The sequence below is a fragment of the Belonocnema kinseyi genome, chromosome 3 (assembly GCF_010883055.1).
Source record: "Belonocnema kinseyi isolate 2016_QV_RU_SX_M_011 chromosome 3, B_treatae_v1, whole genome shotgun sequence".
In the NCBI taxonomy this organism is placed as follows: domain Eukaryota; kingdom Metazoa; phylum Arthropoda; class Insecta; order Hymenoptera; family Cynipidae; genus Belonocnema; species Belonocnema kinseyi.
The window spans coordinates 64,251,212-64,265,287 of NC_046659.1; the positions used below are offsets into that span (position 1 = coordinate 64,251,212).

The following is a 14,076-nucleotide window of genomic DNA, read 5'->3' on the forward strand; positions in this document are numbered from 1 at the left end:
ACAATACGCCAATTAGCACAAATGGTAAGTTCCGACAGTGCCTACAAGTGTGCCTACTGCCCGCTAGATGGCAATACCGGTTTCATATGTATACACCTGGTAGAAGTGTTTTCTTAATTTTAAGGTGGAGTTTTTGTCAACACAGGTTCCGCTAAATTTCCTAATTCTTTTTAAATCACTCATGGAGAAAAATGGTTAAACGATTAAGAAAGAAAAGGAAATAGAAATAAAATATACATTTTTTAGATTCTGAAGGCGTAGTTTGCAATTTTACAGAGTTGTATTATTTCCACATTTCGTGATCGTATTTCATATGCTTAGGTAAGCCATGAAAAGTGTACGGTTGAATAAAACATTCTTAACATTTGTAAAGGATGCGAGAAATATAATTTACACATTTCGAGTCGTGTTTTATATTTTTATTTTTAAGGGTAAGTTTTAATAAGAAACTTGTAAAATTAATTGCACATGAAGTCAAAATCGAAGAAGATACAGATTTTCAATCCTTTTAAATGGTAGTTATTTTGCTTTTAAAGGTTGCTTGTTTTGTTTATTAATGTAAAACTAATCACGAATGCTTCCCACCAAATATATTCCAAGATATTTTAAGCTTCTGCGTGAAACAATTACCTTTTTTTTTACTGAAAAACATTTTTTGAATTTGTTTTTGTAATTTAAGGTTGTTTAAAGATCCAGAACTGCCGCTTAATCTATATTTTTTAATTTTTAAAAAAATTCGACAATTTATTTTTCCCTCAAATAAAGAAACTGAGAGGTTAAAAGATTTAGCCACGTTTTCCCAGACCTGGGGTACCCGGTGCCTCCGTCCCTTTTTCAATAGGGTTGTTTCACGATTTTAGATAAATAATTTTCCAATGCATAAGTTTAATTCGAACCGAATACGCGTTATAATTTTTTTTCTGTTGAGTCGTTTAACAGAAAAAACTTATTAAAAATTGAAGGCGGTAAAACATTTATTCAAATTGGTGTCACGTGGGTGTCACGTGACTTAGAGTTTCTCATAATTATCTACGAGTATCATGTGACGATGTGGCTTTGAAGAAAACCATGAAAATTAACGAAACTCATGATAAAGAGGTTAGGCCACGGTCTGCTGCCAATTCTTACTATTTTGAATTGATAGTTTTGTTTGTTAAGGTTTATGTGACAACAAAAGTTATCCTGTTATAATATTTAGATTAAGAGTCAGTAGTACGTTGAAGGAAAGCATAAAGTATAATTATTAACACATTTTAAAATCCCACATATTTACGAATTGTTCAGTAAACATGACTCCATTTAAGTACTTTTTCAATGAATTCTTGATACATACCATAAATATACGAGTATCTATTTTCGGTAGATTTGCGATATAGGCTTTTAAGAAACCCTCCTTTGACATTTTTTAAGCAATATTTTGCGACTTCTATTTTCGATGTACACATAACCAAAACAAAACATCGGCACAGAAAAAGATATTTCACAATCAATGACACATGAGGTGTGATTGGTGGAAAATCCAACCCCTTTGACATCAAAGAGGCCCTCCAATCGACATCGTGATAGAAAATTCATAGCTCAACATTAAATTAAAAATAGTAAACAATATGTAAAAAGTATTTTATGGGCGCTTTTAAAATTAGAATTTTATATACCATAATATCCATTTATTGGAAAAATGACATCTGACTTTGGAAACAACCCTATTTTTTAATTCGTGGGGAGAGAAATAACGTGCGGGGCATAAAGAATCCGTTGCAACTGTTTACTAAAATAAATAGTCCCGTAGCCCAGAACACACCAAGTTATAGTTCCAACCCTATAATAATATTCAACAGACCTCGAGAACCATCCCTAGCACTTTTATTTGGACAAACCCAAAGTACCTCCCAGAAAAGCGTTAAAAAAATTAAAAATTAAAAATAATCACACAAATAAGCTTCAGAAAATCCCAAGTTATATCACAAACCCCATAACAATATTCAACAACCCCCAAAACCATCCCTGTCACTTTTACCCGAGCAAATCCCGAGTGCATCCACGCAAAATACTCAAAAAATTAAAAATAATAAAATAATCACACAAGTCACCTTCATAGAACCCCAATTTATATTTGCAATCCAATAATCAAATTTAAAAAATGCCGAAAACCAATCAAAGTTGAATTTTCTTATTATTGATCCCCCAGGTACTCTAGGTGTGTCCGCGACGTTCGTATACTTTGAAGTCGATTATTTTTGCGAACAAATTTTGGAATGAATTCTAAACACGCAAAAATACAAAAGAATACATTTTAAAGGTAAAAAGGAAAAAATCAATGTTTAATATGCAACCGCCCCATTATCATTATGTTAAACACAATTTGAATTTTGCATCTTTAGTAACGCAGATTGAGCAAAGGACGAAATTAAATTTTTGGTATTGAGGAATGAAAGTAATTTCATGGCGGAGTTAAGTGTCAAGGGAGTAACTTTATTAATACATGACATTTTCCCAACTGTCGAGGAAGTGCTGTCTTGAAGTTATCTGAGCCCATTGGGACGTTTCACCTAGTTTCTACAAGTTCTGCCAATCTATAATTGAATTAGGACTCTTGTGCATCTCTCTGCTTTACAAGTGACATTTTACCGATTGATAAAATCAAGAAAGACAAATTCAAATCAACTTCAGTGAGTTTATTGATTTTGACGAAAAAATAAAATTCGTTATTCGGTCCTTTAATCTAAACTCCTTTCATCTATTTCAACTTAAATACAAAATTACAGTCTTCATTTATTTATATAAAACTTAATGAATATGCAGGCCTAAGATTGTTCAAAAATAAATACTTAAAAAATTCTAAAAGATGAATAGAGTAATACAAAAAATGAGGTCGACGAAAGAAATCGAAATAACTTTCATGCAAAAATGGCAAACTGCCCTTACGATAAAATATTATAGGGAAATATTATATAGAAAGCGTTATTGTAATAAATAATGCAAAATGATTGAATAAATTTATGTAAAAAGTATACGCAGCACAATCAAACGATTGATTTTAGACCGCTCATAATCTCATATGGGAGTACAAAAAATAGAAATTCTGCACAAATAAATTTTATACGGCCAAAATCTGTGAGTTCCCTTGATATGATAAAAATTACTTCAAATTTAATTGAAATATCTTAATGAATTATTCAGAAATATTTCTAAATCCATTAAGCTCTTTGAAATCTTTGACATAGTTACAAATCAGTAGAAATCATTTAAAATCACTTCAAAACGAATTAAGCTCAATTTATTCCCTACAGTTCTGTACACTTCACACTTCTAAACTCTTTGAAATATGTAAAATCCCCTTAAATATTTGAAATACTTAGAGGATTTGTGAAATTCCTTAAATCTTTTTAAATTCTTTTGAATTTCTTAAAATCTTTGGAAATTTTACATAATTCTTTGCCACCCTTTGATATTGTTTTTATATTTATTGGAATTTTTTAAAATCCATTGAAAGTTTTTAATCCTTTCATATACCTTGAAATTAAATTTACTCTAGATCCTAAAATTCTCTAGAAATTTGTTCGAATCCGTAAAATCCATTGAAATCTTTGGAAATCGTAAAAATCCATTAAAATAAATTGAAATAATTTAAAATCCTTTTAAAATAATTTAAATTGAAGTTATTCATCAAAGTTCTAAAAAAAATCATTCAAATTTAATTTATTTTCCAAAGTCCTCTAGACATCCCTCAAAGTAGAGCTTAAGATCTTTGGAAATTGTATAAAATTCTTTTAATATTTTGAAAAATTTTCCAATTCTTTGGAATTTTCTTAAATAGCTTCAAATCTTTCAAATCACGCAAATACTTTGAAATAATTGGAGGAGCTTTAAAATACCTTTAAATCTTTGGAAATCCTATAGATTATTTGATACTGCTTGACATTTGTAAAATCTTTTAAAACTATGTGAAATATTACAAAATAACTTAAAATTTCTAAAACTTTGAAAGTTTGTAAATTATTTCATATCTCTTGAAATTTTAGAAAGCCATAGAAATCCCTTGAAATAAAATTTATGTTATTTTTTAAAGTTCTATAGAAATCCGTCGAAATCCCTTAAAATCCACTGAAATCATTGAAGACCGTAAAAATTCTTAAAATAAGTAGAAATCCTTTAAATATAAAATAAATTAAACTTATCCATTAAAATTCTCTAAAAAATACCGTTAAAATCCCTATAAATCTTTTACATTCTTTGAAAAATTTTAAATCTTTAGAGATTTAATAAAATCCTTTAAATCTTGTGAAACTTCTTGAAGTATCCCGTAAATCATTTGAAGTGATTGTAGGCCTTATAAAATTCCTTAAACGTCCTGAAAGTCTTTGAAATCTCTCGAAACTGATGTATATCTTACAAACATCTCTAATATTCCTAAACATTTTTTAAATCTCTTAACATTCTTTGGAATCATGAATTCATTCATGAAATCCATTCATTTGGAATCGTTTAAAATAACTTAAAATTATTTTAAATGTTGTATGTCCCTTTATATGCCATAAAATTGTTGAAAGGCGTTAAAACCGCTGCAAACAATTTAAAATGCAACATCAAGTAAATAACTAAATCATTCATTTGTAGTTTCTCTATTTTTGCATACTTTAATTGATTACACAGCCACACAAAAAAAGTGTGCGGATCTGGTGACAAGACACACGTATTCCTATGGATTTTGGAGCGCTGAATTCAAATTCGGTATCAAAAATCACCCATCACGTCATGGTTGAGCCATAATCTCAAAAAATGACGAAAAATCATGCACTGAGGCAAATAAATTTCAAAATAATGCCAGTGATGCAAATTTTCACTTCAACAACATGTCGACAACTGTGAAGGATCAATTCTTGCCTCATATCAACTTATTTAACATAACTTTACCCAACAGAACCTGACCTCATCTGACCTGAACAAACAGAAATTTATTGAACTACACGTAAAGCTCTGGAAGCATATTTTCCCAGTAGCAAATGTGTGCTACATCGAATGGGTCAACTCGAGCCTAACCTAGAAATAAATCTAACCTAGCCTAACCTGACCTCACGAAACACAATTAAACTGATTGTGTTGTCCCGTTGTGTTTGCGGTACCGTTTGAATCAGCTTGGGCTTAACCTGCAAAGAGGTCAAACCTATCCTAACCTAAAAAAAACCTGACCTAACCTAACCTAACTTAACTTGACGTAACACAATTAAACTCATTGTGTTGTCCCGTTGTGTTTGCGATACCGTTCCATTCAGCTTCGGCTTAACCTACATAGAGGTTTAACCTATCCTAACCTAACAAAGCCTGACCTAACCTACCCTAGCCCAATGAAATTCAACCACACGTGTAGCTATGTAAGTGTACGGTTCTCAGTCTTAAATGTGTGCTATATTTAATAGGTTAACTCGATCTTAACCTACAAATGAATCTAACTTAACAGAACCTAACGAAATTTTGCTTAACACAACACTTAGACACACATTACTCATTTAAAGAAACTTAAGAAACTTAAGTCTAAGAAAAGCAGAGAGAAGAAAATTTTGAATAAAACTCTTAGTCATTAGCATGTTTAAGTTACAGTTCTACATTTTAATTGATACAAGCATTGTCAGGTTAATTGAAATGGGGTCAATTCTACTTGTAGTTCTAAGTTTCTTCAAATGAGTAATGTGCGTCTCAATTTTTAACCACCTGTAGTACAATGAAATGAAATTTATTGTGTTACAACGGGAACACTTCAGTTAAGTTGTGTTGCGTTAAGCAAAATTTCACATTTAAGACTGAGAACCGTACGCTGACATAGCTACACGTGTGGTTGAATTTCATTCGGCTAGGTTAGGTTAGGTCAGGTTTTGTTAGGTTAGGATAGGTTAAACCTCTATGTAGGTTAAGCCGAAGCTGAATGAAACGGTACCGCAAACACAACGGGACAACACAATGAGTTTAATTGTGTTACGTGAAGTTAAGTTAGGTTAGGTTTTTTAAGGTTAGGATAGGTTTGACCTCTTTGCAGGTTAAGTCCAAGCTGATTCAAACGGTACCGCAAACACAACGGGACAACACAATCAGTTTAATTGTGTTTCGTGAGGTTAGGTTAGGTTAGAATAGGTTAGATTTATTTCTAGGTTAGGCTCGAGTTGACCCATTCGATGTACCACACATTTGCTACTGGGAAAATATGCTTCCAGAGCTTTACATGTAGTTCAATAAATTTCTGTTAATTCAGGTTAGGTGAGGTCAGGTTCTGTTGGGTAAAGTTATGTTAAATAAGTTGATATCAGGGAAGAGTTGATCGTCCACAGTTGTCACCTCAGTGCATGATTTTTCGTCATTTTTTGAGGTTATGGCTCAACCATGGCGTGATGGGTGATTTTTGATACCGATTTTGAATTCAGCGCCCCAAAATCCATAGGAATACGTGTATCTTGTTACCAGATCCACACACTTTTTTGTTGTGTGGCTGTGTTATTTTAACATTATTTATTTCTACTGAATTTCTTATGATATTTTTACGTAAGGATGTAACGACTATTACAGAACATGCGCTTTACTCTTCAAAAATAAGTGGAGAGGGCCTTCATGGAAAGTTTAATAAAGTTAAATTAATATCTCCTCCATAAAGTCTAATTGTCCGAAATTTATGTCTTTTGTATATTCTAGCATAAAAACGTTATGCTATATAAAAGTAAAAAAATAAATGTGGGCGTCCGGTTATAGTTTATGAGGTATTCGCGTTTTTTTAAGTTTAGGTCAAAACTACTAGTTTTTAGATTTGAGTTGGGGATGATACATGGACCTATAGTGAATTTATTGGGACTATATTTATATCCAGATAGACCGGAAGTAGGTATATTTAATTGTCGAAAAAAATAACATGTGTGCTTTATAGCACTCGCCATTTTTAGATGCGTTTTTCTCGAAGAAAGTTCCTTATAAATCTAACTTCAAAAATTCCCCGGTGACACATTTTTCAACTTAGATGGTTCTTTTTGGGTCTAGAATACCGGAGTTTATCCAGCTATTTGTCTGTATATATATAACACCATACTGGCCATAAGGGTCCTTTTTATGCAGACACCCGCAAATACACCCTTAATTCTAACGTCTTCTTAGACATATTAAAAAAAAAAATTATTCCTCAAAATAACAAATATACAGCATCAATGTTCCTTGATGTTTCTTACCACTTCGAATTTTTTTTTTACAAATAAGATCCATTTAATTTAAGAAAATAATTTTCTTACCTTCAGAATCCGATGTGTCGGATAAGGGTGGTTCATTGGCGATGTATTGGCGACCACTAAGTAAATTGTTTTCCACGACAGGTCTTTTGTCTTCAAGTTGACGCCTGAATCCCCGATGGTCGTCCTGAAATATTAATTAAAAGAAAAATTAAGAAACTTTATAAGTATGAGTCTCATAATGTCAGTGGGGCTTGTTTGTTGGGTTTTTATATTCCCCCATAAAACTTTTTGTCGCACTCATCCTCTTTTTAAACATCGTTTAATATTTAGAGTGTTTTTCAAAGTGGGTGCTTCGGGAAATCCCAAAAGACATCATTCTTGGCAGCAGCAAGAGGAGATTAAAAAATATTGTGAAACGAGGTATGCATGTGTAATTAGATTTAAACATGGCACTACCCTGAGAAAAGTAGCGAGCTGCAAAAAGGTCAAGTGGCTAAAACTCACTTTTATAACATTTCATGCCTCTTGTCTCGCGGTTAGTGCTCAACGAGTTAATTTTAGTTATTACTATATAATTGAAGGAAGAGAGGTTTAGAAAACTAATGAAAATTTTAAGCAAAAATTTCTTTATTAAGTCGGTAAAAATGGATAAAAGATGATATAAATGAAGTTTCGAAAGCACAAAGGAAAAAAATTTCTATTAGGTTTTTTGTTAACCTAAAATTAATGTTAATATATATTTGTTTATGCATAATATTTTGAATGAAAATTATAACTTTATTTATTTCTTTTATTCATCTATTTCTAGCTGAAACCTTACACTGTTGATGGAAGGTTTGGGTACATTTCCTTTGATCGTTTGAAAATTCATAATTAACTTTAAAGACGAATATCTGGGCAGATACTACTCTTTGAATCTAAATCTAGAGAATGATTAAATATTATATAATTTTTGAGTATTTATACAAAGTGTTTACGCGTGCAATATTAACTTTCGGGAGAAAAAAGTCCAAGATTCGTCGTTAATCATTTTGCTAAAAAAAACTTTTAACTTTGAGGCTAAATATTTTTGTCTTCTTCACTAAAATAATTTTGATGTAGTTATATTCAATGCGAAATTTTTTAAAAATTTCAAATGAACCTGCTTGCAAAATTGCAGATTCAGTCTTGACATAAACATTCGTTTTTGAAGTGAAGTATGAACTTTAGTCTATCGGAATAATAATGATCAAGAAATAATTTAAAGTGTATAATATAGGGGCGTTTAGTACCGCTGGAAATTACTTTTTTATCACATTTCAAAATATGAAATCTGTCCTAAATGTAAATGCGCAATACTATTTTTATTGCATATTTTTCAACCCTTAAATGATCAAGATATTTAAATGGCTTGGTTCGTTAAAACGATAGTTCTAAATATGTATAACCAGGTTCGAACTTATACGAAATAATTATACTAGGGAGTTTTACTGTAAAAGTTAATCCAAAAGATCCATGGATTTCTAGAAAGCTGATGTCCAAATAACGACATCAATTGATTTTTTGAAAAAGGAAAGATTTTGGATTCCTTATAATTTATTTTTTAATCATATCAAAACTTTCTAAAGTTTAAAATGTATTTCCAAATCAATTGAAAAGATCGTAACAATTAACTATGACGGTCTTAACATTCATTATGATAAATAAATATAAAATATATATTAGAATTAATTTATTATGTCGAACAAATTTTTTTTTATACTTTTAATACACAACGAATTTTGTTATAGCGTTTAGATCATTTAAAAAATAATATATAGTGTAAGAGCACCAGTTCTTGGTAGCTTAGCCATATTATTGGCATGTCAAAAACCGAAGGGATTTGTTTTATTTTAAATACATACTTTATTGCATTGAATAATTAATATATGCATTATATATGGTATTAAAGGAAGTACAGGGGGTGTATCGGTGATAGACTATGTGATTATGAATATGCACGGGTGGGAGGAGATATAGAAATTCGCAGTGGAAGGGGGGGTGGAATCAGACCATCAGCCATAAAGTTTGTGGATACGGGGGGAGGCTGGTGAAAGCCAGGGTGGGGAAGAAGGGTCATTAGAGGAGAGGGTGTCATGGATGAGAGAGGCGATAGAGAAGTATCAGGAGCAGTTGGGCAACGTAAGCTTTGAGGGGAAGTCGATGGACGAGATATGGGAGGATCTACAAGAGAAAGTGAAAGGTTGTGTGCAAAAGAAGGTATTTAGGAAGAAGAAGAAAGGAATGGTGAAGCCGTGGTGGGATAGGGAATGTAAAATGATGAAGAGAAAGGTGAAAAAGAAGTACAGGATGTGGAATGAAGGAACCGCGAAAAGGGAGGAGTACGTAGAAATGAGGAAGGAGTTTAGGGCGATGTGTAAGAAGAAACAGCAGGAAAAAGAAAAAGAGCTGGAAGAGGAGTTGAGAAGTGTTAAGACGGAAGGAGTTAGGGTAGAAGGAGTTAGAGTAGGAGGAGTGAGGATATGGTCACTAGCATATGCAGGTGACATAGTGCTGCTGGCAAATAGCGAAGAGGCTTTAAAGGAGACGATGAAGAGGTTGAGAAGATACTTGGACAAAAATAGGCTAGATTTAAATGCGGACAAGTCAAGGTTAGGTTATTCAGGAAGGGAGGTGGGAGATACAGGGGAGGAGAGTGGAAGTGGAAGGGAAAAGCGGTACAGGAGGTGAAAGAGTTTGTGTACTTAGGTTTCCTGTTTCGAAGGAATGCACAGTGGGCCACGAGACCCGGTTTCGTGGCCAAAAGTCGGAAAACATATATAAATGTACAACAATGAATTGTTAGGACACTAATATATGGTTTTCGAAGGTGCTGATTCCGAATCTGATGTCAGAATTCCAAAAAACAAAATGGCGGATCCAATATGGCGGAGCCTAATTTCAAAAAATCATTGGATCCACTCAGAAAGTGGTATCCAGGGGTTTTAGAGGGGGCTGAATGCAAATCCGAAGTCAGAATTAAAAAAAATGGCGGATTCAATATGGCGGACATTTAACACGAAAAATTATTGGATATACTTGGAAAGTGGTATCTAGGGGTCTTTGAGAGCGCCGATTGCGAATCTGATGTCAGAATTTCGGAAAACAAAATGGCTGATCCAATATGGCGGACGATAATTTCAAAAAATTATTGGATTCACTTAAAAAGCGGCATCTAAGGGTGTTTGGAGGCTCTGACGCCGAATCTGGAGTCGAAATTTCGAAAAACTAAACGTACTTGATTGTATTGAGTCCCTTTGACCCTCACTATTCGGGGTGCTTGAGTTAAGTGAGTTCCCTTGCCTCTCACTACTCGGGGTGCTTGATTTGAGTGAGTCCCCTTGCCTCTCACACTTTCAAATGGTTTTCGCTTACAAATTGTCGTGAGTTCCATCTCCCTCTTCATCGGTCAATTCAATTTCGCCTAGCAGAATTTCAGTTTCTGAAAGATCAGCCTCTTCATCTTCTCGATCTGTTATATCGGAACTGGATGTTGCGTCTTCTGGTATCACATTTACTTGTGGCGCAGCGAGTAAAACTCTTACATTTGCGGAAATGGGCAAAAATTTTTTCTTCTGAAGTCGCGAATGAACACTGATCGCAGAAATGAGTGGATCGGAAGAATCCATTACTCTATAAAACATATCACACATATTAGCTTGGCGGTCGTGTTTTCTGCTGTGAAATTGTCTGTAATTCTTATAGTCTTTGTTGCGAGCTTCAGAAGCTTCTTCGCCAAGCATTCCTACCGGTAACACGCTTGTGCTTATGATTGCGGCTCCGTGAATGAGTATCTTATGTAACGTTGAAGGCATAGAGTACCAGTTGTAGTAAGTTACGTATATTCGGGCAGTTGAATCACAAAGTTTTGCAAACTCAAGTGGATTTATCGGGAGCTGTTGTGACATAGCGGTTAAAATTGTTTTGAAATTACGAAGTAACTCACAGTCAAGTCCAAGATGTTCTGCAAGTTCATCTGTATTTCCAAAAGCTCGTCGAGCTGTGTTCCCATCGTTCGTAGTACCAGAACCTCCTGGTTTTGGTTTATCCACTATCAAACCCAACTTTTCCCACAAAATCTCTTGAACCTTTTTTTTCCGCTGAGCAAATATTTCTTTTTGAGCAGGAGATCATACTTGCCAGACCTTGAGAGGAAGCCTGTACGAAATGTGCAAGCAACATTCTAGTATTCTGATCCACGCATGTAATGGACTGAGTCCATACATCAACGAATTTACGTCTGGTAGAAATAGGAAATTCGGAATTCAACAATTCAGCATTTTTCGTCTCAAACTTATCCATGATCCTCCTCGCAGCTTTGTATTTTTCAGAACGTCTACTTTTGAGAGCTCTCAAAGAGGCTTTTAATCTCTCAACATCTGCACTTTCAATATTATTGACAATCAATTCCATTTTTGATAAAATGTAGAAAACAGTTGTTTCTACATTATCAGTTTTAAGGAGTTCTCCAAGAACTTCCCTTTTAGTGAATTTCGTCATTTTATATGACAAAATGTTGAAATATGGAACACAATATGGGAACGACAGTGACAAACAGGGAGCAGAGAAAAGAATAATTTGTTAACTTATTCAGAAAGTTTATATATTGAACATGTATATATTTTATACATCAATTATGTTCATTAATATTTTATTAATATCTACGCACGGAATGTGGACGGAAAGCGGATTGCCGAAACAAGTGAGTTCGCACGTCCTCGTTGATGCGGCTAGGAAAACAAATGAAGGTAAGCCAGCAGCAGCGCAGCGCTCTACACGCCATGGCATGGTCGTGCGCGGCCATGTATAGTATATATACTATAAGCAGCGAAACAAATAAAAAGTAGCAAAAAGTAGCACACCTATGCTCAAGTGCACATCCTAAGGAAGACATTCATATATTTTAGAATTCAATATGTTGTGTTATGTCATGTTATGAGCAATCGGAAGCAGGTGCTCTGCTGTATAATCTTGTTCTACATTCACTAATAGAATGATTGTATTAAATTGCAATTGAAAATTCCAGATTCAATTGACTTCAGAGAAAGTTTCCACTTTGATTAATAAAATATAAATGTAGGTAGGAGGTTTAGAATCGATTTCTTGGAATAAAAAAACGTATTCCACGAACGTCAGTAGCATTACTAATTTTAGTAAGATTTTCTACTTTGTGCCTATATCATCGGAACAAAAATTCATCAATCAACGTATAACTGTCGTCAAAAAGTCAAAAATACTTCAATTCTTCCTCAGTTTAGTAGTCCATTTCATTTTTCCGAATTCAAGAATCGACTTTTGGCCACGAAATCGGATCTCCTGGCCCACTGTGGAATGGGGAGAGGATGGTCACATAAAAGAGAGGGTAAGAAGGGCAAATGTGGTGATAAGAAAGGTGTGGGGGCTGGGAGAGAGGTAGTTCGCAGATGATTTTGTAAGGAGAATGAAATTGTTTGATTTGCTAGTGATGAGTGTCTTCTTTTACGGAGTGGAGGTGTGGGTTTAGAAGGTAAGTGAGGAGGTAAATAGGATACAGGAGAGGTATGTAAAGTGGACACTGGGGTTGGCAAGGAATACGCCGAACTATATTGTCAGGAGAGAGACAGGAAAAACGAGTTTAGGGATTATAACAGGGAGTCGAGCGTGCAAATATGAGGAGGAATTTTTGGAAGAGGGGGGAAGTAAATTGGTTAGGGAGTGTTGGTGTGAGAAGGAGAACAGACGTAGTGGTGCAAAGATGGAGGTGGAAAGGGAAAGGTATTTCAGAACGAATGGATTGCAGATGGATGAAGTTAGCAGGAGGCACGAGGAAGGAAGGTATATGAGTTGGTTCAAAAGACTGACATTGAGAAAGAGAAGGCAGAAGGAGAGAAGAGGATAAGAGAGTCAAGGTTTAACGGGAACTGTGTGTGGATTATGCCAAGGGAGAGAGCGCAATATTTGTGTGAGAAAGGAGAGCAAGGTAGTCAGAGACTTATGGCGAGAATGAGATGCGGTTGCATGGAAGGTTATAATAGGTTCTGGCTTTCTATAGAGAAGAGAATGTGTGAACTGTGCAGGAAAGTTGATGCAAAAGTTGAGCACTGGTTGGAGGAGTGTGAAGAGGTGCAAAGGAGTGAGATAATCATGGAGGTATTATTGCACGAAAGGAGGGACAAAAGGACAGTAGAATGGGTGAAGGAAGTGTTGAGTAAGATGAGAAAAAGAGAAAAGGGAAGGAAGGAGGAAGAGGAATGGAGAAGAAAAGATTGTAAATAGGAGAGGAAGTAGAAGTAACAAAAATGTAAATATTGTAAATAGTAGTTAAGTATTAGGTGTTAGCCGCGGAGATAGAGGCTGGTAATGCGAGGCATAGCGATAAAAGAGCGAAATGCGTGCGAGGCGAGGGGAGGCGCGCGGGGAAGGTTAGGCTATAGAAACGAGCGGATTAGCTATAAGGTGTGGATGGATGGTACTTTGTAAGAAATAGTTGTTAGAAAATTTTGTAAAAAAATGGAAGTGTAAGCAAGTCAATTTTTTAAGGCCAGCAGGCCGAAAAATTAACGCTTGTGGGCGTGCGTGTATGTGCGGGGGGGGGGGGGCAAGAATTGGTGGCCTTACTCTAAGTGGTTGCTATTTATTTAAAAAGAAGTATGGTGCTATAATTTTACCAAAATATTATTACAAAAAATTAAGAACAAAATATATCGATTTATTGAACAATTTCAATTTTCAAAAATTCATTATGCCGATAATTTGGAATTCCTGGTTACCTTCAGACCTCCCGTCACCCCCTCCCCGACCTTGATTAATTTAGGAATATATTTGTATTTTATCCCAAACTAGGGTAGGGTGGGGCGAGATGAGCATAGCTGTGCTT

General features: G+C 34.5%; 1 protein-coding gene across 3 annotated transcripts in view; it reads right to left on the reverse strand.

Moving 5' to 3' along the window:
- Window positions 1-14,076, reverse strand: part of LOC117169703 (dystrophin, isoforms A/C/F/G/H) — a 747,733-nt gene that overhangs the window by 92,557 nt on the left and 641,100 nt on the right. For all 3 annotated transcript variants that reach the window (XM_033356199.1, XM_033356198.1, XM_033356200.1), the window contains one exon: window positions 7,263-7,386. In XM_033356199.1, coding sequence (XP_033212090.1) covers window positions 7,263-7,386 — 124 coding nt within the window. The remainder of the gene's footprint in view (window positions 1-7,262; window positions 7,387-14,076) is intronic.